This window comes from Oncorhynchus tshawytscha, unplaced genomic scaffold (genome assembly GCF_018296145.1).
Source record: "Oncorhynchus tshawytscha isolate Ot180627B unplaced genomic scaffold, Otsh_v2.0 Un_contig_9053_pilon_pilon, whole genome shotgun sequence".
Taxonomy (NCBI): Eukaryota; Metazoa; Chordata; class Actinopteri; order Salmoniformes; family Salmonidae; genus Oncorhynchus; species Oncorhynchus tshawytscha.
In genome coordinates, this window is record NW_024609538.1 from 15,585 (window position 1) to 39,893 (window position 24,309).

The 24,309-nt window shown below is 46.1% G+C and overlaps 1 protein-coding gene across 1 annotated transcript; it reads right to left on the minus strand.

The window, feature by feature from the left end:
* Positions 1-169: 169 nt before the first annotated feature.
* atad5a (ATPase family AAA domain containing 5a) lies at positions 170-23,071 on the minus strand. Its single transcript, XM_042315763.1, has 22 exons — positions 22,369-23,071; positions 21,233-21,295; positions 19,368-21,115; positions 18,948-19,038; positions 18,658-18,816; positions 18,239-18,377; positions 17,751-17,817; positions 17,446-17,627; positions 17,015-17,163; positions 16,429-16,894; positions 16,161-16,257; positions 14,804-14,901; positions 14,462-14,595; positions 9,131-9,287; positions 8,472-8,699; positions 8,102-8,341; positions 7,896-7,960; positions 7,468-7,657; positions 7,209-7,372; positions 6,022-7,031; positions 5,563-5,718; positions 170-796 (listed from the first exon to the last, which is right to left on the minus strand). Exons 1-22 carry the CDS (start codon positions 22,567-22,569, stop codon positions 718-720), a joined length of 5,883 nt encoding a protein of 1,960 aa, XP_042171697.1. The 5' UTR covers positions 22,570-23,071; the 3' UTR covers positions 170-717.
* Positions 23,072-24,309: the final 1,238 nt, after the last annotated feature.

Consider the following 24,309-nt stretch of genomic DNA (forward strand, 5'->3'; position numbering starts at 1 on the left):
AACACTTTGGACTAGTAAAGTGTGTGGGGTTTATATTATATGAACAGTAAAAAAGTGATATGAAGTGCTTGAACAGGATTGTGTTAATATTGTGTAGTTTGACAACAAAAACACAGCCTTTTAAACTGACAATTTCTACAAGTATGTTATTCAAATCTTACAAATGATCTCTCAGCATATAACATTTGAATTTATTAGTTCATGAAACACTTTGCCAAATGCACAGCAGAATACAAAAACAGGCACATCTTCGTAAAAGCCACAACTATAAAATGTACTGATACACATTTACACACTCCCATTTTTATATTACAGTACAAATGCATATTGAAGAGGTGAATAGTGTTTCAGCACTCTTTAAAGGGATCCATGATGAACCTCACTCCAGGTCCCAAGAGGGAATTGATCCGCAGATTTCTGGTCATTGACTTTTAGTAGCAATTGAGGGGTCGTATTCATTAGGGCACACCGTAGCAAAGCGTTTTGCAATGGGATAAGGAAAAAAAACTAGCCTTCTAATTGGACAAGCTTAGGTAGTCAGTCCCTTCCTCCTTGTGTCAGATTTCTTCCATTCGGTACCCAATGAATATGACTCAAGTTAGGATCACATTAACCCAGCTAATGATTGCTTTCATACTGTCATCAAGCCTCAAAATGGGCGACCTGAATTTTCCTTAAACCCCCTCTTTGAGAAACACCAGTGCCCTTCTCTCTAGTTCAAGGGAAGTCCTCTGCTAGGTATTGCAGTGTGTTCTTGGGAAGGCCCAGGTGAATGGCATCCAGGTAGTGGAGGAACCTAATGTGCGGGATGAAAGACATTTTCAAACTTTAGTCAAATTGTTTAGATAAGTGACAGGCATACTGTAGCATGTTCCTAAATGGCCTTTAGTGCAGCACACAGGGTTACTAGAATACATTACCAACTGTAAGTCCATCTGGATAAGAGCATCTGCTAAATGACTAAAAAGTGATGTAAATTCGTATACAGTTGAAGTCAGACGTTTATACACTTTAGCCAAATACATTTAAGCTCAGTTTTCACAATTCCTGACATTTAATCCTAGTAAAAATTCCCTGTCGTAGGTCAGTTAGGATCACCACTTTATTTTAAGAATATGAAATGTCAGAATAATAGAAGATAAAATAGAATGATTTAGCTTTTATTTCTTTCATTACATTCCCATTGGGTCAGAAGTTTACATACTCAATTAGTATTTGGTAGCATTGCCTTTAAATTGTTTAACTTGGGTCAAATGTTTCAGGTAGCCTTCCACAAGCTTCCCACAATAAGTTGGGTGAATTTTGGCCCATTCTTCCTGACAGAGCTGGTGTAACTGAGTCAGGTCTGTAAGGCCTCCTTGCTCGCACACACTTTTTCAGTTTTGCCCACACATTTTCTATGGGATTGAGGTCAGGGCTGTGTGATGGCCACTCCAATACTTTGACTTTGTTGTCCTTAAGCCATTTTGCCACAACTTCGGAAGTATGCTTGGAGTCATTGTCCATTTGGAAGACCCATTTGCGACCAAGCTTTAACTTCCTGACTGATGTCTTGAGATGTTGCTTCAATATATCCACATAATTTTCCTTCCTCATGATGCCATCTATTTTGTGAAGTACACCAGTCCCTCCTGCATCAAAGCACCCCCACAACGCTTCACGGTTGGGATGGTGTTCTTCGGCTTGCAAGCCTCCCCCTTTTTCCTCCAAACTTAAATGGTCATTATGGTCAAAGAGTTCTATTTTTGTTTCATCAGACCAGAGGACATTTCTCCAAAAAGTACCATCTTTGTCCCCATGTGCAGTTGCTGAGCGGCCTTGAAGGTTATGTTGATATAGGACTCGTTTTACTGTGGATACTTTTGTACCCACCCTCCAGCATCTTCACAAGGTACTTTGCTGTTGTTCTGGGATTGATTTGCACTTTTTGCACCAAAGTACGTTCATCTCTAGGAGACAGAACACATCTCCTTCCTGAGCGGTATGATGGCTGCGTGGACCCATGGTGTTTATACTTGCGTACTATTGTTTGTGCAGATGAACGTGGTACCTCCAGGCGTTTGGAAATTGCTCCCAAGGATTAACCAGACTTGGAGGTCTCCAATTTGTTTTCTGGGGTCTTGGCTGATTTCTTTTGATTTTCCCATGATGTCAAGCAAAGAGGTACTGAGTTTGAAGGTAGGCCTTGAAATACATCCACAGGAAAACCTCAAATTGACTCAAATGACATCAATTAGCCTATCAGAAGCTGGAATTCCTGGAATTTTCCAAGCTGTTTAAAGGCACAGTCAAGTGAGTGTATGTAAACTTCTGACCCACTGGAATTGTGATACAGTGAATTATAAGTGAAATAATCTGTCTGTAAACAATTAGTGGAAAAATTACTTGTGTCATGCACAAAGTGGATGTCCTAACCGACTGGCCAAAACTATAGTTTGTTAACAAGACATTTGTAGAGTGGTTTAAAAACAAGTTCTATGGACTCCAACCTAAGTGTATGTAAACTTCCGACTTCAACTGTATATTTATCCTATACGCAATCTCACACCACAGACTTTTATAGACACGAGCTACAGAGAAAGCCATTCTGGGGGTGATTAGAGATGCACTAACCCACCACATCCTATCCATAGACTAACATTTGACTTAAATTACATTTTTATTTAATTTAACTAGACGAGTCCGTTAAGAAGAAATTGTTATTTACAATGACGGCCTACCCCGGACGATGCTGGGCCTACCCCAACCAAACCCTACCCTGGACGATGCTGGGCCTACCCCAACCAAACCCTACCCCGGACGATGCTGGGCCTACCCCAACCAAACCCTACCCCGGACGATGCTGGGCCTACCCCAACCAAACCCTACCCCGGACGATGCTGGGCCTACCCCAACCAAACCCTACCCCGGACGATGCTGGGCCTACCCCAACCAAACCCTACCCCGGACGATGCTGGGCCTACCCCAACCAAACCCTACCCCGGACAATGCTGGGCATACCCCAACCAAACCCTACCCCGGACGATGCTGGGCCAATTGTGTGCCGCCCTATGGGACTCCCAATCACAGCCAGATGTGATACGGCCTGGGTTTGATCCAGGGATTGGAGTGACACCTCTTCCACTGAGATGCAGTGCCTTAGACCGCTGCGCCACTCGGGAGCCCCAAACAGATATCCTTCTACCCATTTCCGCCCTCAGCTTAAACTACACGTAAGTGGTGCCACCGGGTACAATAGCAAACCCAAAGCACACAACCTTTCTTGTTGAGACTACATCTGTCCATCTATCATCCATCTCAAACTAAACGATTACAGTATTTTGTCAAGGTATCTGGATAAATGATTTTGAAGTGTGCGACAGCAGCTGGAGTTGTTCTCAGGAATGTAGATCTAATGGGAAAGTTCCAATTCTTTGAGTGAGCATGAAGATAAGTGACCTCACTGACCTGTGGGTTTCTATGGAATTAACTAACAACTAGATTAAAATAACTACTGTCATTCTGAAACATACCTCAGACCCACAGCCTAGAGTATGAAACAGAAGTGAGGATGGAAACATGCATCACCGTCAATAATGGCTGATCCCTGGCTCCAACCCCACCCTCAGGGGTGTGATAAGCAAAAAACAAATATCCAATTCACACATGTGCTTGTACATGTGTGAAATAGGACAAATGTAAGGACCCATTTGATTTGAATGATTAAAACTGACAGCTTCCCTATTCCATTATATTAACAGAGTGAGAGCATGACATAACTGTTTGAAGGCTTAACTCAAATACCATGTCCAGCCCTATCAAAATGATACACCCTTACATTATGCCTGAATAATAACAAAACAGTGTACAAAACATTAGGAACACCTGCTCTTTCCATGACAGATTTGGTGAATCCAGGTGAAAGCTATGATCCCTTATTTATGTCACCTGTTAAATCCACTTCAAATCAGTGTAAATGAATGGGGGGGAGACAGGTTAAAATAGTATTTTTAACCCCTGAGGGATTGTGTAACGCCATTCAGAGGGTGAATGGGCAAGACAAATGTAAGTGCCTTTGAACGGGGTATGGTAGTAGGTGCCAGGTTTGTGTCAAGAACTGCAACTCTGCTGGGTTTTTCACACTCAACAGTTTCCAGTGTGTATTAAGAATGGTCCACCAGCCAATGGACATCCAACTTGACACAATGAATTGAGGCTGTTCTGATGGCAAAAGGGGGTGTAATTTAATAGTGCCAACCCCTCGACTTTTTCAACATTTTGTTACGTTACAGCCTTATTCTAAAATTGATTAAACCTTTCGGTTACTGGCCCCACGCTCTAGCCACTAGTCAACCATCTCTGCAGCAGTCCACCAATTAGGACGTTATGGTAGAGTGGCCAGACTGAAGCCACTCCTCAGTAAAAGGCACATGACGGCCTGCTATGAGTTTGCCAAAAGCTCCTAATAGACTCTCAGACCATGAGACAAGATTCTCTGGTCTGATGAAACCAAGATTGAACTCTTTGGCCTGAATGCCAAGCGTCACGTCTGGAGGAAACCTGGCGCCATCCCTACGGTGAAGCATGGTGGCAGCAGCATCATGCTGTGGAGATGTTTTTCACCGGCAGGGACTGGGAGACTAGTCAGGATCAAGGCAAAGATGAACGGAGCAAAAACAGAGAGAGATCCTTGATGAAAACCTGCTCCAGAGCGCTCATGACCTCAGACTGTGGCGAAGGTTCACCTTTCAACAGGACAACAAACCTAAGCACAAAGCAAAGACAATGCAAGAGTGGCTTCAGGACAAGTCTCTGAATGTCCTTGAGTGGCCCAGCCAGAGCCCAGACTTGAACATCTCTGGAGAGACCTGAAAATAGCTGTGCAGGAACGCTCCCCATCCAACCTGACAAAGCTTGGGAGGATCTGCAGAGAAGAAATGGGAGAAACTCCCCAAACACAGGTGTGCTGTGTAGTGTCATACCCAAGAAGACTTGAGGCTGTAATCGCTGCCATAAGGTTATTGAACAAGGTACTGAGTGAAGGGTCTGAATACTTATGTAAAGGTGTATTTATTTGTAAAAAAATAATTTTTGCTTGATCATTATGGGGTATTGTGTGTAGATTGATGAGGGGAAAATATTTTTTCATACATTTTAGAATAAGGCTCTAACCTAACAAAATGTGGGAAAAGTCAAGGGGTCTGAATACCTTCCCAAAGGCATTGTATAAATATCAATGATTTAATAGTATTGGTTAGGCTGTCTTGTACACAGTATAAAAACTAAAACTAAAAAGTATGTAATTATCAATCTATACTGAATGGAAAGCAGCTTGGTCTCTAGATATCAATCTATACTGAATGGAGAGCAGCTTGGTCTCGAAGATATCAATCTGTACTGAATGGAGAGCAGCTTAGTCTTTTGATATCAATTTATACAGAATGAGACAGATTGGGGTGGTTCAAAGCTGGGTGTCCCCCTAAAACCCTGTTTAACTCTGATCCTGATTTCCATAACCTTTAACCTCTCACCTCCATTTAACCTTACCCCTGACCTCTGCACCTATAACCCCTGACCTCTCACCTGCGTTTAACCTTGAACTGCTCCTTGAGCGTCTCTGATCGGCAGATGGTCCGTAGGAAGGGAAGGAAGTCCAGGGCTGCAGCAGGTCTGTTACCCAGCGTCCCTGCCACTCGGCTGGGTAGAATGTCCATCACCTCCCTCCTCTTCTGGAGAACTCTGGAGGAACAACAGCAGCAAACAGGATAGGTTAGATTCCTTAAAATGCACTTTGTGACGACTTCTGATGTAAAAGGGCGTAATACATAAAGTGTTCAATTTATTATCTAATATCTACCAAATTAAACTTTTCTTTGAGATGTTGAATACTAAAATGATACTCACTGATCAAATAATTAATTAATACATGAATACAACATGAATACAATATTTTACATATAAATTATAAATTCAGTAAGCAAAACCCTGTCAACTGATCACTATAAGCCATACAGTGAAGGACAAACAGACAAGACGACTCACTTTGGTTCACAGGGGCTGTCCTGGGTGAGTCTGAAGCCCTGTCTGTGCGGGGCCACAGGGAGTGTGAGCTCGTTCACAGCCTCCTTCCCCAGTTCCCCCTCTAGACCCTGAGCTTTACCCCATGCCTCCTCCACCCCAGCCCTGCACCTCTGGAAGCTCAGAGCCTCCACAGCAGCCTGGATCTCCCCCGCTCTCTCCCCCTCTACCCAGCTCCCTCCATGGCACTCCTCCCCTGGCTCGTCATTCATCCCGTCTTTAGTCTCGGCTCTCAGGCCGAATGTCCTGTGTGTGTTTCTGGCACCACCTACAGGTGAGGTGTGGTGGCAAAGGGAGGAGTCCAGGAGGGACATGTGGTCGAGGAACTCTGCCAGGGAGCCCAGGCAGTGGGACACAGGCTCACTCTTCATCCTCTGCTCCGGGGTGAGCGGCACCCTCATCCTCACAGGGGGAGGGGCCTTCTCCTTTACCTCTTCCTCTCTGGCCTTCACAGATTCTAGTTCAACCTTGTTGCTGGTAGAATCGTCCTGACTGTCCTCCCCTTCCGTCTGTGTCTGAGGGGGGTTGGGAGGTGGTTTAGTGTGGAGGGAGAGGAAGGCGTCGTCGGAATCAGAGTCTGAGTGAAAGAGGTCCAGGTCCTCTCGGGTACCCAGCTGCTTCTTCTTCTTCTTCATTCTAGAGGACACCTTCACCGGGCTCCCGTCTGTCTCTGACCCCTCTGCCACCTGCTGGAGCCTGGGGTGGGGCAGTGGATCAACCTCAGTCTGAGGTGGTAGTGGTGGATCAATCTCTGGCTTTATACTATTCATACTAGTGGCTACTTCCTGTGGATCAGCGCTGGACTCTTCCTGTGTCCGGTTGCTCACTTCCTGTGGCCACCTGTGGGTTGTGACAGTGAGGTGTGTGGTGGGTAGGGGAAGCAGGGCCTCCATGTTGGAGTAGAGCAGGTCCATTCCTCTCCTCTTGCTGGTGGTCAGCAGCTCCCAGCAACCTGGCTCCACTGTGGACTGGCTCTGAGGAGACAATAGATTGTGGTTAACCTTCAATACTTCCACACTAACTTACAGATAATAAAGTGACTGAGAAGGTGGTAATTATGTGAGATCATACCACAAGAGACTGGTCAAAAATGATCTTGAGTGTCCTCTTAAGACAACAAGGAGGAAAGAGATGGACTTTTGACAACCAACCTTGAACAGATCCTGCATTTCCCTCTCTGGCTCCATGTTCAGCAGCCCCAGCATGCTCTCTGTGCAGCCTGTGTCACAGGGGGGCAGGGGTCCTGCTGGAGTCACCCCCTCACTCACCACAGAGCCACCTGCAGTTTCCTCTGTCTTTGGCTGGAGTTGTGTCACTGAATATGCAACATAAAAACAAAATGTATCACCATCAGTATTAATTGCCAACGTTGTTTATACAGTTATTTAGTGAACATTACTCTGTCCTCACCTGTGGGGGCTGAGTCTGGGAGGGGACGGGATAGCTTCCGCCCCCCTGTGGAACGGCTCCAGAACTGCAGGTGCAGAAGGCTCTGGCGGATGTCACAACCGTTCAGGTGGAGCAGAGAGGAGACGTCGCGGGCGTCCGTACGCATGTTCTCAGCCAGGCACAGCAGCTGCAGGTAGCTCCCCACCTTCACCTGTATAGGAGAAAGAGAGGTGTTACAACCACACACTCATGCACCTGTATGAAGGAGTTACACACTAACATACGCAAGTGACAATACAAGTTCCCTATTATAAAATGAACATTCTTCCTGTGCAACTAGAAAGTATGCTTAAAATATACCTCCAACGTTACTCTGTTGAGTAGAGTACATGACAACAACAAAACATCCAGCAAAAAAAAGAAGGGTTGTAGTTTATTGGTTCTCTTACCACTGAGGGGGGTTTGAAATGGATCTCCTCAAAGTAGCCATCAAACATGGTACTGAAGGTGGGATCTAGAAGAGAGAAACAGGTTCAACTCACAGTGCATGTCACCTTCTGGTCTGTGCTATTCATTTGACACAGTGTAAAAACCTACAACCATGGACCACAACTTAGTCTTCCAACCATGAAATGTGGATTGCTCCACCACTCACCACTGGTGGTGAGGATCACCGGTCTCTTGGTGGTGGTCATGAACGTTTTGATGGCAGCCAGGAACCCAGAGTCGTCATCAAAGACGACATCCACCTCCTCAAAGAGAATGAGTGACGTGGCTGTCTTCTTGCTCTGCTCTTCACTGGAGTCCTTGGTGATGGCTGCTGCTGCTGGTCTGTTCTGAGGCTCTTCAGTCTTACTGGAACTCTCCTTGGCTTTACTGGTCTTCTTGGGAACAGCTGGAAGAGAATAACACTGATATTTAGTTCTGACGTGTGTATGCAGACTAGACTAGAGTTTATCCAAAATAGTAACTGAAGGCAATAAAGCTTCCCTGCTGTGTTTAATTTAGGACCTAGCCTGTTTAACACCTGACTGACAGAAACCTCAAGCTAGGGAGGAAGAAGGACAAGGAATTAATTCTAACCGGTTGGTTGCTTCTGGTCTTGGCTGGCACTGGCAGGTTCCTTGTTGGTGGGACCAGGTCGGCCCATTTTGAAGAAGTTGGCCAGGGAGGTGGGGGCCAGGCCTCCCCTCGTGGCTCCATGGGGGACTTCCTGGGGGAGGACACCACCCTTCGAGGAGAGTACACTTTCCCTGGGAGATGGACAGCAGAATCTTCACCTGTCAACCTGGATCTTTAGAAATCCTACTTTTCACATAACTCAAGAAACTGGCGGCAGGTAGCATAGCGGTTAAGACGGTTGGGCCAGTAACCGAAAGGTCGCTGGTTTGAATCCCAAGCCGACTAGGTGAACAACCTGTCTATGAGTCCTTGAGCAAGGTATTTAACTCAAATTGCTCCTGCAAGTCGCTCTGGATAAGAGCGTCCGCTAAATGACTAACATGTAAGTGTAAAATGAAACTGGCATGTAACCTGAAGATAACATAGATTTAGGCCAATGGGAGATGGTGCTCAGGTTTGTTACCCGTTTATCTCTACTTTCTATCAAAACAGTCCGAAGAGATTATTTCATTCAAAGAAACACTGGGCTGCAAGAAGAGAGGCAAACGTCTTCTAAACTTACGTGGTGAGGATCCAGGCCTGGCGGTGGAGCTACTGAAGTAGCACGGCTTATGGGCGTTGACCACCTGGATATCCACCTGGTGGGACTGGGTGGCCTCCCTCAGCTGGGACAGGATCTGACGGCCGCTCCGCTGGGACGACGCATTCACCTCAAACACCTGGAGAAGGATGACAGATTAGACTTCCTGCCTTCAAAGTAGCATACATAGCTAATATATTACACAGACAGTTAAGACAGATGTTAAAAGATTTGATGGCACCCGGCAGAATCCCACCCTGAATCCCTCTACTGGCTTGCCTCTAAAGCTAAGCAGGGTGGTCCTGGTCGGCCCCTGGATGGGAAACCAGATGCTGCTGGAAGTGGTGTCAGAAGACCAGTAGGAGCCAATCTTTCCTTTTCCTAGTTAAATGAAGGTTACCAGAGTGGCCCACCATCAAAAAAATGCATCCCATAACATTTAACATGGAAATAGCTGTTCTGTCATTCAGGCTACAGTAACAGCAAATGTGTGGTGTTCAATGTAGGCCTACATTCTATGAGACTTTTGAAAAAAACATGCAGGGCTTGACATTAACCTGTTTATCCACTTGTCCTTCAGATAAGGTGACTGAAACTGTTGTTTGATGCAAGAAACCACTTGGGAGCTTTGTGCGGGCTTAGAGGGAACAAGGTACCGTAACTGAGGTAAATAAACTCAGCAAAAAAAGAAACGTCCCTTTTTCAGGACCCGGTCTTTCAAAGATAATTCATAAAAATACAAATAACTTCGCAGATCTTCATTGTAAAGGGTATAAACACGGTTTCCCATGCTTGTTCAACGAATCATAAACAATTAATGAACACGCACATGTGGAAAGGTCGTTAAGACACCAAAAGCTTACAGACAGTAGGCAATTAAGGTCATAGTTATGAAAACTTAGGAGAGTAAAGAGGTCTTTCTACTGACTCCGAAAAACACCAAAAGAAAGATGCCCAGGGTCCCTGCTCATCTGTGTGAACGTGCCTTAGGCATGCTGCAAGTAGGCATGAGGATAGCAGATGTTGCCAGGGCAATAAATTGCAATGTCCATACTGTGAGACGCCTAAGACGGCGCTACAGGGAGACATGACGGACAGCTGATCATCCTCGCAGTGGCAGACCACGTGTAACAACACCTGCACAGGATCAATACAGCCAAACATCACACCTGGGGGACAGGTACAGGATGGTAACAACTGCCCGAGTTACACCAGGAACACACAATCAGTGCGCAGACTGTCCACAATAGGCTGAGAGCGGCTGGACTGAGGGCTTGTAGGCCTGTTGTAAGGCAGGTCCTCACCGGCAACAACGTCACCTATGGGCACAAACCCACCATCGCTGGACCAGACAGGACTGGCAAAAAGTGCTCTTCACTGGCGAGTCGCGGTTTTGTCTCACCAGGGGTGATGGTCGGATTTGCGTTTATCGTCAACGGAATGAGCGTTACACCGAACCCTGTACTCTGGAGCAGGATCGATTTAGAGGTGGAGGGTCTGTCATGGTCTGGGACGGTGTGTCACAGCATCATCGGACTGAGCTTGTTGTCATTGCAGGCAATCTCAGCGCTGTGCGTTACAGGGAAGACATCCTCCTCCCTTATGTGGTACCTTTCCTGCAGGCTCATCCTGACATGACCCTCCAGCATGACAATGCCACCAGCCATACTGCTCGTTCTGTGCGTGATTTCCTGCATAAAATAATTGTCTCTGGCCCCCTCCCAGTTAGGGGGAGTGATGAGCTCTACAGCAGAGTCTCACAACTCAATTGCTGGTTGAAAACTGTTTTCTGCCCCCCCCAAAAGATAGAATTTGTAATTGGCCCTCTTTCTGGGACTCACCCACAAACAGGACCAAGCCTGGCCTGCTGAGGAGTGACTCCATCCTAGCTGGAGGGGTGCTCTCATCTATCTATCAACATACACAGGGCTCTAACTCCTCTAGCTCCCCAATGAGATAGGGTGCAGGTCAGGCAGCAGGCTGTTAACCAGCTTTGTGGAGTCTGCCACTAGCACAGTCAGTGTAGTCAGCTCAGCTATCCCCATTGAGACCGTGTCTGTGCCTCGATCAAGGTTGAGCAAAACTAAACATGGCGGTGTTCGCCTTAGAAAACCGGAAAAAAGACCTCCATTCCTGTCATTATTGAAAGAGATTGTAATATCTCAAAATAGGGATACTTAATATTAGAGCCCTCACTTCCCAAGGCAGTCATAGTCAATGAACTAATCACTGATCATAATCTTGATGTGATTGGCCTGACTGAAACATGTCGCAAGCCTGATGAATTTACTGTGTTAAATGAGGCCTCTCCTCCTGGTTACACTAGTGACCATATCCCCCGCACATCCCGCAAAGGCAGAGGTGTTGCTACTCAATCACTTTTTATTGCTACTGTTAACAGGCCTCCTGGGCCGTATACAGTGTTCCTCACTGAGTTACCTGAATTCCTATCGGACCTTGTAGTCATGGCAGATATTCTAATTTTGGGTGACTTTAATTGTCCTGAGTCTGCACAGAATTGCCAGGACCTAGGATCAAATGGCGACACTCAAGTTGTTTAATCCTGTGTCTCCTGACACATTCATGAAAATAGTCATGGCCTCTAAACACTCAAGCTGCATACTGGACCCTATTCCAACTAAACTACATAAATCAAATCAATGTGCCAAATACAGGTGAAATGCTTACTGACAAGCCCCTAACCAACAATGCAGTTTAAAAAATACAAATAAGAAATAAAATGAACAAGTAATTAAAGAGCAGCAGTAAAATAACAATAGCGAGACTATATACAAGGGGTAACGGACAGAGTCAATGTGCAGGGGCACCGGGGGTAATATGTACATGTAGGCAGAGTTATTAAAGTGACTATGCATAGATGATAACAGAGAGTAGCAGCGGTGTAAAAGAGGGGGTGGGCAGCCATTTGATTAGATGTTCAGGAATCTTATGGCTTGGGGGTAGAAGCTGTTTAGAAGCCTCTTGAACTTATACTTGGCGCTCCAATACCGCTTACCGTGTGGTAGCAGAGAGAACAGTCTAAGACTAGGGTGGCTGGAGTCTGACCATTTTTAGGGCCTTCCTCTGACATCGCCTGGTATAGAGGTCCTGGATGGCAGGAAGCTTGGCCCCAGTGATGTACTGGGCCGTACGCACTACCCTCTGTAGTGCCTTGCAGTCGGAGGCTGAGCAGTTGCCATACCAGGCAGTGATGCAACCAGTCAAGATGCCCTCGTTGGTGCAGAAGTAAAGAGCTACTTCCAGTGCTTGACCCTCCTATGTTAAACATAATAAATGGCTCTCTATCCACCGGATGTGTACCAAACTCACTAAAAGTGGCAGTAATAAAGCCTCTCTTGAAAAAGCCAAACCTTGACCCAGAAAATGTAAAAAAACAAAATTGGTCTATATCGAATCTCCCATTCTTCTCAATTTTTTTTGAAAAAGCTGTTGCACAGCAACTCACTGCCTTCCTAAAGATAAATAATGAATACAAAATGTATCAGTCTGGTTTCAGAGTTCGTCAAGGTTCTGTTTTAAGACCATTTCGATAAAACATGGTGAAGCCCCTAAATTGCCTACCCTGGAAGCCTGTGTTTCAGTCAAAGTGGGTGGAGGCAAATGTTTTACTTTCAAACTCGGACAAAACAGAGACGCTAGTTCTCGGTCCCAAGAAACAAAGATCTGCTGTTGGATCTGACAATTCATCTTAATGGTTGTACATTTGTCTCAAATAAAACTGAAGAACCTCAGCGTTACTGGGGACCCTGATCTCTTTTGACGAACATATCAATACTATTTCAAGAAAATATTTTTTCATCTTCGTAACATTGCAAAAACCAGAAACTTTTTTTGTCCAAAGAAATACAGAAAAGCTAATCCATGTATTTGTCACTTCTAGATCTACTGTAATGCAATACTCGCCAGCTACCCGGATAAAACACTAAATAAACTAAACACAGGTGCTAGAATCTTGACTAGAACCCCAAATTTGATCATACTCCTCCAGTACTAGCCTCTCTACACAGGATTCCTGTTAAGGCCAGGGCTGATTTCAAGGTTTTACTGCTAGCCTACAAAGCATTACATGGGCTTGCTCCTACCTCTCTCAGATTTGGTCCTGCCGTGCATACCTAAACGTACGCTATGGTCACAAGACGCAGGCCTCCTTATTGTCCTTAGAATATCGAAGCAAAGAGCTGGAGGTAGGGCTTTCTCCTATAGAGCTCCTTTTTTATGGAATAGTCTGCCTATCCATGTGAGAGACGCAGACTCGGTTTCAACCTTTAGGTCTTTATTGAAGACTCATCTCTTCAGTGGGTCCTAGGATTGAGTGTAGTCTGGCCCAGGGGTGCGAAGGTGAAGAGCAAGGCACCGGATCGAGATTGCTGTCTCTGCCTGGCCAGCTCCCCTCTTTACACTGGGATTCTCTGCCTCTGACCATATTACGGGGGCTGAGTCAGTGGCTTACTACTGCTCTTCCATTCCATCCTTAGGAGGGGTGCGTCACTTGAGTGGGTTGAGTCACTGATGTGATCGTCCTGTTTTCCAGTTTGCGCCCCCTCGGGCTCGTGTGGTGGGGGAGATCTTCGTGGGCTATACTCAGCCTTGTCTCAGGGTAGTAAGTTGGTGGTCTGTTGATATCCCTCTAGTGGGGGCTGTGCTCTGGCAAAGTGGGTGGGGTTATATCCTGCCTGGTTGGTCCTGTCCGTATTGTCGAACGGGGCCACAGAGTCCCCCCTCCACCCTTGACTCAGCCTCCAGTATCTATGCTGCAATAGTCTGTGCTGGGGGGCTAGGGCCAGTCTTATATCTGGTGTATTCTCCTGTCTTATCTGGTGTCCTGTGTGAATTTAAGTATGATTCCTCAAATTCTCTCTTTCTATCTCTCCCTCCCGGAGGACCTGAGCCCTAGGATCATGCCTCAGGACTACCTGGCCTGATGACTCCTGACTGTCCCCAGTCCACCTGGTTGTGCTGCTGCTGCTGCTGCTCCGGGTCCAACTGTTCTGCCTAGGTTCCTGTCTTTCTAGAGAGTTTTTCCTAGCCACGTGCTTCTACATCTGCATTACTTGCTGTTTGGGGTTTTAAGCTGGGTTTCTGTACAAGCACTTTGTGTCATCTGCTGATGTAAAAAGGGCTTTATAAATATATTTGATTGATTGATTGATTCAGAGTGTAAAGTGAGTGCATTGAAATTTGTATGCAGAAACATGATTTTTTTTAAATCGGCTTGTGATTGACCAGTGGGTCACAAAGCATAAAAGGTTGGTGACTGCTGTGTTAGGCAAGTGGAGTAAAGAATGAACAGACCTTAAAGCCGAGTTCCTGGGCGCAGGCGTAAACGGCAGCGGTCTTGCCGACCCCCGTGGGACCAGTGATAAGCAGGGTGTTACACATAAAGTCTTCCCCCTCCTGAGAGTCCCCATCTTCAGTGTCCCATGAGTCTGTGTAGCCAAGAGGGGAACAGCAGGCTGCTTTAAGTTTACTCTGTGGTAACTTTGAAAAAAAGTTACTTTTATATAGGATGATGTAACTATTTCAAAGGAGGGAAAAATGTGTTCGTGCTCAAACAGTCATAGTGCTATCTGAAAATACAAGAGCAAAATCTTAGAAGAGGGCTCAGCCATTTTTTCCAAGGTGACCGTCTCTTACCATTGCTGTCGTCATCCTGTTTCTTTTCCTCCTGTTTCTTTTCCTTCTGTTTCTTCCTCTCTTCCCTGTCAGCTCTGAGCTTCCATTCCCTCAGCCAACTGCAGACGGATTGGTTTATGCAAAATGACATGACAGATTCATTGAATTAATGGCATGAAACACATGGCTTTCAATAAAGCTCATAAAGCCATTGATTCATACCTTTTACATACAATAAGTATGTGGACACCATTTAAAAAAGTGCGTGGATTTGGCTATTTCAGCCACACCGTTGCTGACAGGTGTATAAAAATCTAGCACACAGCCATGCAATCTTCAAAGACAAACATTGGTAGTAGAATGGCCTTATGGGAGAGCTCAGTGACTTTCAACATGGCAGCATCATAGGATGCCACCTTTCCAACAAATCAGATCGTCAAATTTCTGCCCTGCTAGAGCTGCCCCGCTCAACTGTAAGTGCTGTTATTGTAAAGTGGAAACGTCTAGGGGCAACAACGGCTCAGCCGCAAAGTGGTAGGTCACACAAGCTCACAGAACAGGACCGCCGAGTGCTGAAGTGCGTAAAAATTGTCTGTCCTTGGCTGCAACACACCGAGTTCCAAACTGCCTCTGGAAGCAACGTCAGCACAATAACTGTTCGTCAGGAGCTTCATGAAAATGGGTTTCCATGGACAAGCAGCCGCACACAAGCCTAAGACCATCATGCGCAATGCCAACGCTACCTGCCCGAATGCATAGTGCAAACTGTCAAGTATGGTGGAGGAGGAATAAATGGTCTGGGGCTGTTTTTAATGGTTTGGGCTAGGCCCCTTAGTTCCAGTGAAGGGCAATCTTAACGCTACAGCATACAATGACATTCAAGACAATTCTTTGCTTCCAACTTTGTGGCAACAGTTTGGGGAAAGCCTTTTCCTGTTTCAGCATGCCCCGTGCACAAAGCGCGTTCCACACAGAAATGTTTTGTTGAGATCGGTGTGGAAGAACTTGAGTGGCCTGCACAGAGCCCTGACTTCAACAACATCAAACACCTTTGGGAGGAATTGGAATGCAGACTGCGATCTAGGCCTAAAATTAGTGCCCAACCTCACTAATGCTCGTGGCTGAATGGAAAGCAAGTCCCCGCAGCAATGTTCCAACATCTAGTGGAAAGCCTTCCCAGAAGAGTGGAGGCTGTTTTGAGGCAAAAGTGGGACCAACTCCATATTAATGCCCATAATTTTAGAACAAGATGTTTGTCGAGCAGGTGTCCATGTACTGTATATCTGTAATACCTGTGTAGAGCCAGCAGGGTGCCTAGTACAACTAGCTACTGAGCTATTCAGTTGAGTCAATAAGTAGATACACCACAATCCCTTACCTGTGCAGCCTCCTCACTGAGGCAGTGTTGCCTATGACGTCATTGGAGTGTTGTGGTTGGTACTTCTCTGTCCACAACACATCCTCTTTTACGGAGTCTGGTGGAATAAAAAAAGCAGTTACTAAAGACTATTCAAAAATGTATTTTGTAATGTTATGAAAAGGAAGCACATTTAAGCATCTAACTGAAAGGCCATGTTTCAGCTACCACAGATACTGCAAGGTAAGAGGTTTTTTACAGAGAAATCATTTCTTATTTGCCCTCTTACCATCTTTGACAGAGTTGCTAGCCAGTGGCCAGTCCTCCAGGAGTACCACAGGGTCCTTTTGGGAGGGGACTGGTGTTTTCATCTCCTCGTTCTCCTGTTGCTTGCGCCTCCTCCCTCGCCTTCCCCTCCTGGGTGGCTCAGGTTCGGGGGAGATGGTGTCCCCGTCGATCACAATGATCTTCTTCTCCGACCTCCTGGACATCTGCTTCTTGGCCACATTTCCCACTGCCCCCTCACCCACTCTCTTCCTCTTTCCCCCCACAGGCTCTGTCGATGCTGGGGCACTGCTGGCGAGTTTGGTACTGGGGTCTGCCTCTGAAGCTGTGCATTCCTGGAGGTGGTCCGCCCGCCTCTTCAGGAAGCGTGTGAGAAACCGCTGGACGGGGAACGGAGGGTTGGATGCACTGATCTCCTCCATTAGGAGCTTACGAATGGGCTCAGAGAAATCTTCTCGCCAGCCAGACCTCTGTTCAGAACAAATTATTCAGTTACCTAAAGTTGATTAACAAACAAAACTACACCAGTAAATATTACATGGGATATTACCAGTGAAATATGAAATGTGTAAAATAATATTACAACATACCCTTTCAGTGTGCGCTCTGGATGCTGGCTCAGTCTTACAGCAAGTGGAACTATCGAGGGATGGAAGCTGGTTTGATGGTAGACATCGAAGCTCCTTCAGGAAGTGTAAGCGAGGAGAAACAGGCCATGGAAGACTCCAGAGAGGACACTCTGTCCAAGGGCCAATAAAAACGTAATTAGATGGAGAACACAGAGGGAACACTTGAGCAGGAAGCACACTGAAAAGGCTAAGGTTTCCAGTTCAAATCCCAGTTATGGCACACTAATTATTTAATAAAATTTACATTAGTAAAAAAAATAATAAAGATTTACGTTAGTAAAAATGTCCATTCAAAAAATCTAAACATCAGTGAGTGGAACCCCTTCTGCTTTATACAACTAATAAGAACACTTGGATGGAAGGGACAGAGCTAGCAAGGAGAAAACACACACCCTGTGACGTCTGCAGCACGTGCACTACAGGCTGGAAGGAGGAGCAGGAGACTGCGTAGGCCTCATTGGTGGCAACGGTTTTGGCTATCTGCTTCTTGAAGGACTCTGGGAGGCCACTCTTCAGGAACTCTCTGCGGGCTCGGAACTGTTCATCATCCTGAGAGTTCTCTGAAGCATCACGGCTAGAAGGGGTAAGAGCCACATTAGGGGTGTAAGGTCAAAGGTCTTGTTGAGGTCTGCAAAAATGTTGAATATAGACCAAACAGTGTTATTGGTAATAAGCTGCAAGTCTGTAATAAGCTTACCTGCGATCATCAAAGATGGATATGACTGATGTCCTCTGTGCTTTTTTCCCAAGGAACATGGGAGCCACTTTGGAAGGTAAAAAAATATACACAAAACATTAATGTTAGTGTCATTCTATACATACATATACCAAAAATAAATACAATCATAGTCATACAGCAATTGGTACTCAGCCCGTATAAAACAAGATTTCATCAAGTATGTGTGCACAAAATACAAATTACATTTAACAAATGTAATGCTTCAAACAATGAAATGCTTAATTAACAATCATAACAAAGTACGGCTTTCACCTTGTCACGCTACACAAATAATACACTTCACCTTCTCCTCCAGGCTTTGAAAATAAATTGTGCAATGTCAAAAATTCCCTTTCTAAAAAATAACTACAGCCTGTGTACATCCTGTAGCCAGAACACTTCAGGGTGAGCAAATGATAGATGTTTCTATAATCATGTTACGACTTCAGTCAACAGTGATAAAGTACCTGCTGGATTATTGGCCTCCTTGCTGGCAGGTGCTTTTTTCCCCAATACATCATTTAGACTGCGTTTCTGAGCTGTTCCCTTCTCCTTGGCAGTCGGAGCAGAGCCATCCTGGCTATCCTCCACACAAACCACTGAGTCCTGCACAAACAGTGGTTCGCAAAAATAAAGGTTTAGCGGGTTATCTATGAAACAAAGCCTTTCTGTACTTGTACTTCGTCTCACAGTTGGAGAAATGGACAGGAAACAAGATAGTCAGGTGGATTGAAAAGTACATGCATCATCTCTAATATGGCAATTGTTATCAATGGAGCATGAATTGTACAGTACAACTACATACTGAGCGAGAGTAGAACATCTTCTCCCAAGTAAGGAAAAACCTACAATCTTTAACTGAAATGTCATTAGGACTGTAGTGTACCTCATCTTCATTGTAGCTCTTCTTGCCCTGTCTCCGGGTGGAGCGTCGGAAAGACCTCTGACCCTCCTTATCCGCTGAGGCCTTTTTACTCTGCTGTATCTCCCGGGCTTTCTCCACCAACTTCTTTGCCTTTTCTCTCTTTTTCAATGCATTGGATTCCTGATCAAGAGGATTCAAATGAGTTTAAGAAGAAAAACTACAAGTGAAAGGAAAGTGTGTGCTGAATTATAGCTGCTAATTCAAAACATCGATTTCATATTCCAACTGATAAAAACAGAGGCTATAATTACCTTAGTAGCTAGGGGACTTAGGATTTCAAAATCACTTCCACCCTCAGACTTTGATGCAGAGCTTAGGAAGACGACTCTGGTAAATTTCATCCTGAAGGTTCAAGGTAAGAATAAAATGATAATAGTTTATGCAAAGGTAGTCAAAACAGCAAAAACAAATTAAATGCCCCAATTTTTTATTTTCAAACATATACAATGCAAACTAGATATTACAAAGTCAGCATGAAGCTAAGGCACTACTGTCTGACTCTGTAGTAATGTATCGTCCTGCCTTTAAAACAGTGTCCAGACTAGGGACAGGCCTCCATTGTGGACGAGTCAATCTATGTCCAAACCTATTGCCTCTCTGTTACTGACCAACAGGATGCACAAGCGAGACAATTAAAAACTATGCTTAAAGACATCTTGGCTATCCCTCACCTGATGGGACTTCCTGTCTTGTCTGGTGGACAGACCATCTGTGCTCTGAACACCCTGTGTCTGGACTTGTCTGACTTCGGGGTGGACATCTGGGCAGGGCAGTCCACGGTGACTGCTGCAACATCTTTCACCCTTTCTTTTTTTGTTTTCCTCACTGGGGTTACTGGATCAACAACAGGTGTCTGCCTGCAAGGGGCTTCTCTGGTGGACCTCCTGACTGTTGTTGGTGTGGAGGTGGTGGGCTCTGCTTCAGGTTGAACCTCAGTGTTGGACTCCCCTTTGGGTTTAGAATCAGTCTCCACAGCGTCAGTCTCCATGGGAACATGGTCTTCTTGTGCCGCGGGTGAGGGAACTGACTCCTGCTCCAAGGCCTTCTTCCTCCCTCGTCTCTGCGGTTTCTTCTTAGCTGCATTTTTACCTGTCTGCTCCTCTGTTGGAGCAGCAGAGTGGTTCTCCTCCTCCACAGCCTCCCCCAAGGCCTTGTCCACAGGCTGCTTCCCAGGGCCCTTGCCGAGCTTGGCTGGCTGCTTGAAAGCACTCATGAACTGCTTCCGCTCAGTCTGGCTGCACTTGGGAGTGGATGATTCAGACTCAACGATACTGAGCTCCAGGTCCTCCTCCTGCAGGACCACGTTGGACCTCCTTTTGGGGGCAGGCAGCAGCTCCAGTCTAGACTGGGGATGAGGAAAGGAAGCAGTCTTCACCACTACAGGTGCTATGCTCCCCTCTTTTTCCCTGGAGAAGATGGAGGCAATCTTTTTCTCTGCAACCAGGACTGGCTCGTGGCCGGGGGAAATGGTGTGCACCTCAGCTTGGATGGTGAGGGTTCGAGGAGATATCTGCAGGGGACAAAGCTCTTTGGCTTTGGGTACATCCAACATGTCTTCTGGCTCCGGGTTGACTCTGCTTTTCTCTCCCACTTTCTCCTCTCCCTGGCCCTGAGTCTGCAGGAAGTCCTCAAAGGAGATGGTGACGGTGCTCCTGTTCAACTGAGACGCCTCACCCACGTTCACCTCTAAGCTTGCATCACACAAAGAGAGCTCAGCCTCCTGGACCTCGGGCACATACTCCTCTGTTTCCTTATCCTCCTGCTGCTTGGCTTTAGGCTTACTGACAGTCACCTTGTCTTTTCTAGGAATTTTAGGAGAACCGTCACAACTTTCCTTTTTCTTCAGATGAGCCCTTTTTTTAGAGTACACCTTGGGATGATTGTCTTTTTGAGCCTTCTCAGGACATGCCGCGCCAGGGTCATTCTTACCACAGGTGTCTCCAGCCATGCCAGCATCAGCACTGAACTGGGCCAGCAGGGCAGCTGTGTCACTACCCAGGAAGCCACAGCTGCTGCTGACTACATTGCCCTCTGACCCCTCACCATCTCCTGGCCCCTCTAAGACCACACACTCCTCTATCTCAGTGGAACCTGCATCAGCATCAGTCTCCTGTAACTGCCGGGCAACTTTGCTGGGCTTCCTGCCCTGTTTCTGACGGGGCTTGGCTGGCAGCCTCACAGGGCTGTCTAGGCTGGCTGGTGATTCAGAGGGCTGGGGCCCCAGGCGGTTCTCCTTAGTCTGCTCTGGGGTACTACCTTTCTCTCTAACTGGTGTGGTCTTCCGGCTGAAGTAATCCATGATGTTGTTGGACCTGGGTGGGGAGAATGGTTTCTCCATGGGCTTGGGCACAGGGGAAAAGTAGTTTGTGATCATCTTGACAGGAGGAGCATGGGCATCTTTGCATGATCTCTTGCATGGCTGTAAAACAAGGTGCAATGATTACGTTCTCTATTATTAAAACTATGCAATTAAAAAAAAAATATCCAATGCATTGACACAGGCTAGTGTAGACAGATGGAATTTGGTTGGACATACCGGAGTTTCAAAATCTTCAATGGCAGATGCCATAGCAACGACACCAGCCATAATTTCACTGACCTAAAATAATTAAATGGTTTTAGTTGCAGTGACTAACTAGTTGGTGCATTCTGGTGCAGTTAAGTACTTAGGTAACTTACCTACTAACTAGTAGTAGTCAGTTAACCTGAAAAGCGGCAACTGTAGATCAATGGTGGATGTGGTAGTAAGCCAAAACAAAAGAACACAACTTACCAGCTCTTCTCCTTGATCCCTCTAGAAGACACAACCTCTAAGCTACGCGAACTGTCATTGTGTGGCAAAGTTGATAGCTTGCTATCTAACTGTCTGTCTAGGGGAAATAAATATCTTAATATAATATCTATCTCGCTAGCTATATCCGACTATTGTTGGATGACTTGGCTAACCTTAGTTGGAAAATAGTCGGCTAGCAAGCTGCCGAAAACGCGTAACGAAACTACAACGAAGTTTTAACATGTAACTGCAAAGTAAATTCTAGATACTAACGACGAATTAAACACACATATAAACAATAATTCCGTATTTTGGGTACACTGGAGGTTTGGCTTCAGTCTTCCAAAAATCCCGCCTGACTCGTCTGGCCCAAAGGGCGCCAAATTGACTTGCGCGTTAGCGTCACCAACTCCACCACTCACAGTGGCAGAACATGTCCACGTCACGAACAGTTGTTGATGTTTGGACTGCAAGGCTCCACCCCGCGTGATATTGTAAATAAGTAGCAGTTCTGTTTCTAAACAAATACAGCAAAAGCAGATCAAATATCAACCCACTGCTGTCTAGTTTAGATGAGAGTGAAGTAGATGTTATTTATTGCTTGTATTAGTGATGATCCATCAAGGTTTGCTAATAAATGTACTGACTGTACAGGTGGTAATGATGACAGCTACTACAAATGCATGCTCTGATCAGTGCACAGAACATAAACCGTATAGGCACAGACAGTCCCTGTCATTGGAAGATGTGAAGGTTATTTTAACTGCCTTTGACAAAAGTTATCTTCAAAATGTTCCGAAACGTTTGGGGTTGAAATTCATATTTTGTAATAAAGTGTCTTCAGATAATGTTATTATAACCTTATGTTTTTACATTATTTGTAGAAAAGTCATCTAAACCTTGTTCCCGCTCTCAGTGCTCCATCTCCGGTTGCGTTCCTCTCCCGGAATATTTGATCGTCTGACTTCCCGCTCCTGCGCAGTCTGTCCTGGCCTAAACACCACTTTAACTTTCGTATTTTCTTCTCTCTCCCCTCCGCAAATATGTCGGAGTACAGCTCGGTACCCGCACCCGGGGCTGGAGCTCCTCTCGGCGGACATCTAGCTATCGGTAACGGTGGTGGAATAAAAAAAGATGCCTTTGCAGACGCGGTACAACGGGCCCGGCAGGTGAGACAGAAGCGGGAGGCAGTGTAGCTATGCGCGTGAGTGCCACTGGGAAGGGGTGAAGAAAATGTGACTTGTCTTGTTTCGTGGTTGTTAGCTTGCAAAGCTGGCTGACTATGTTTGGCGACCAATCAATACTGTTGCCAGTTATGATTATTATAGCTCTCTAGTTAACGTTATAAGTCAAGTGAATTTGAAGACCCAGTTGACGTGCCACTGCAGAAATACCGTTATGATGTTGTTACCAATGCATACATGCTGTTCGCCGTCTCCCAATGTTGTTGTGTTGTTGAGAGCTGGCTGCTTCTGCTGCAAGCAAAGACAAAGTCCTGATGATGGACAAGCAGGCTTCGAGCCCTCAGCGTGTCTGTGTTTTTGAGTGCATTCCCAACAAAGTATATATCCTCAGCTAGCCAGCCAACACTGTCAAGTTTGCCCACTTGAGTTGAATTACCATCATTCCGCTCACAAACAATTAGCATCTCATGTAATATTTGAAGTTGCTTATCAACGTTAGTTAATACCCAGGACCAGCACAAATAAATCAGACATTCTCATCATGCCATCGCTATTTGAATATCTGTTATGTGTTCAAGTGACTTCAACTTTTGTGCATCAGATTGCTGCCAAGATTGGTGAATGTGCAGGGGTAGCCCCTATGAACAACATCAATGCACCAGATGTCTTTCCCTTCACAGCACAGAAACGACAGCTGGAGGACCCAGGTACACACACACACACACACACACACTGCTGGGGACTGTGAAAGGGCCACAATGCCAATGTGAACGTTTGATAACTGGAGTGTGTGCACACACATTATTGTGAGATCAGATTCAACCTTCGTTTACTTGTTTTTTTCTTCCCACAGATCAACCTGAGAGCAAGAAAATGGCTCCACAGAGTGATGTGGACTCGGCCACTGCTCTCTGTAAGTTGCTCTTCCTCATGTCTCCTACTACCTACAAAACCTGCTCTATGTCTTACAGGAATGTCAACCCTCTCCCCTGGTCGGTATCTGTACTGTCCGGCCCCTGTTCTGTGTCAGTACTGTTTCGACCCTCTTCCTTGGTCGGTGTCTGTACTATCCGGCCCCTCTCTCCTGGTCGGTGTCTGTACTATCCGGCCCCTCTCCCCTGGTCGGTGTCTGTACTATCCAAACCCTCTCCCCTGGTCGGTGTCTGTACTATCCAAACCCTCTCCCCTGGTCGGTGTCTGTACTATCCAAACCCTCTCTCCTGGTCGGTGTCTGTACTATCCAAACCCTCTCCCCTGGTCGGTGTCTGTACTGTTTCGCCCCTTCCTTGGTCGGTGTCAATCCGGCCCCTCTCCCCTGGTCGGTGTCCCTATCCAAACCCTCTCCCCTGGTCGGTGTCTGTACTATCCAAACGGTGTCCTCCGGCCCCTCTCCCTGGTCGGTGTCTGTACTATCCGGCCCCTCTCCCCTGGTCGGTGTCTGTATCCGGCCCCTCTCTCCCCTGGTCGGTGTCTGTACTATCCATCCCCCTCTCCCTGGTCGGTGTCTGTACTATCCGGCCCCTCTTCCCTGGTCGGTGTCTGTACTATCCAAACCCTCTCCCTGGTCGGTGTCTGTACTATCCAAACCCTCTCCCTGGTCGGTGTCTGTACTATCCAAACCCTCTCCCCTGGTCGGGTGTCTGTACTATCCAAACC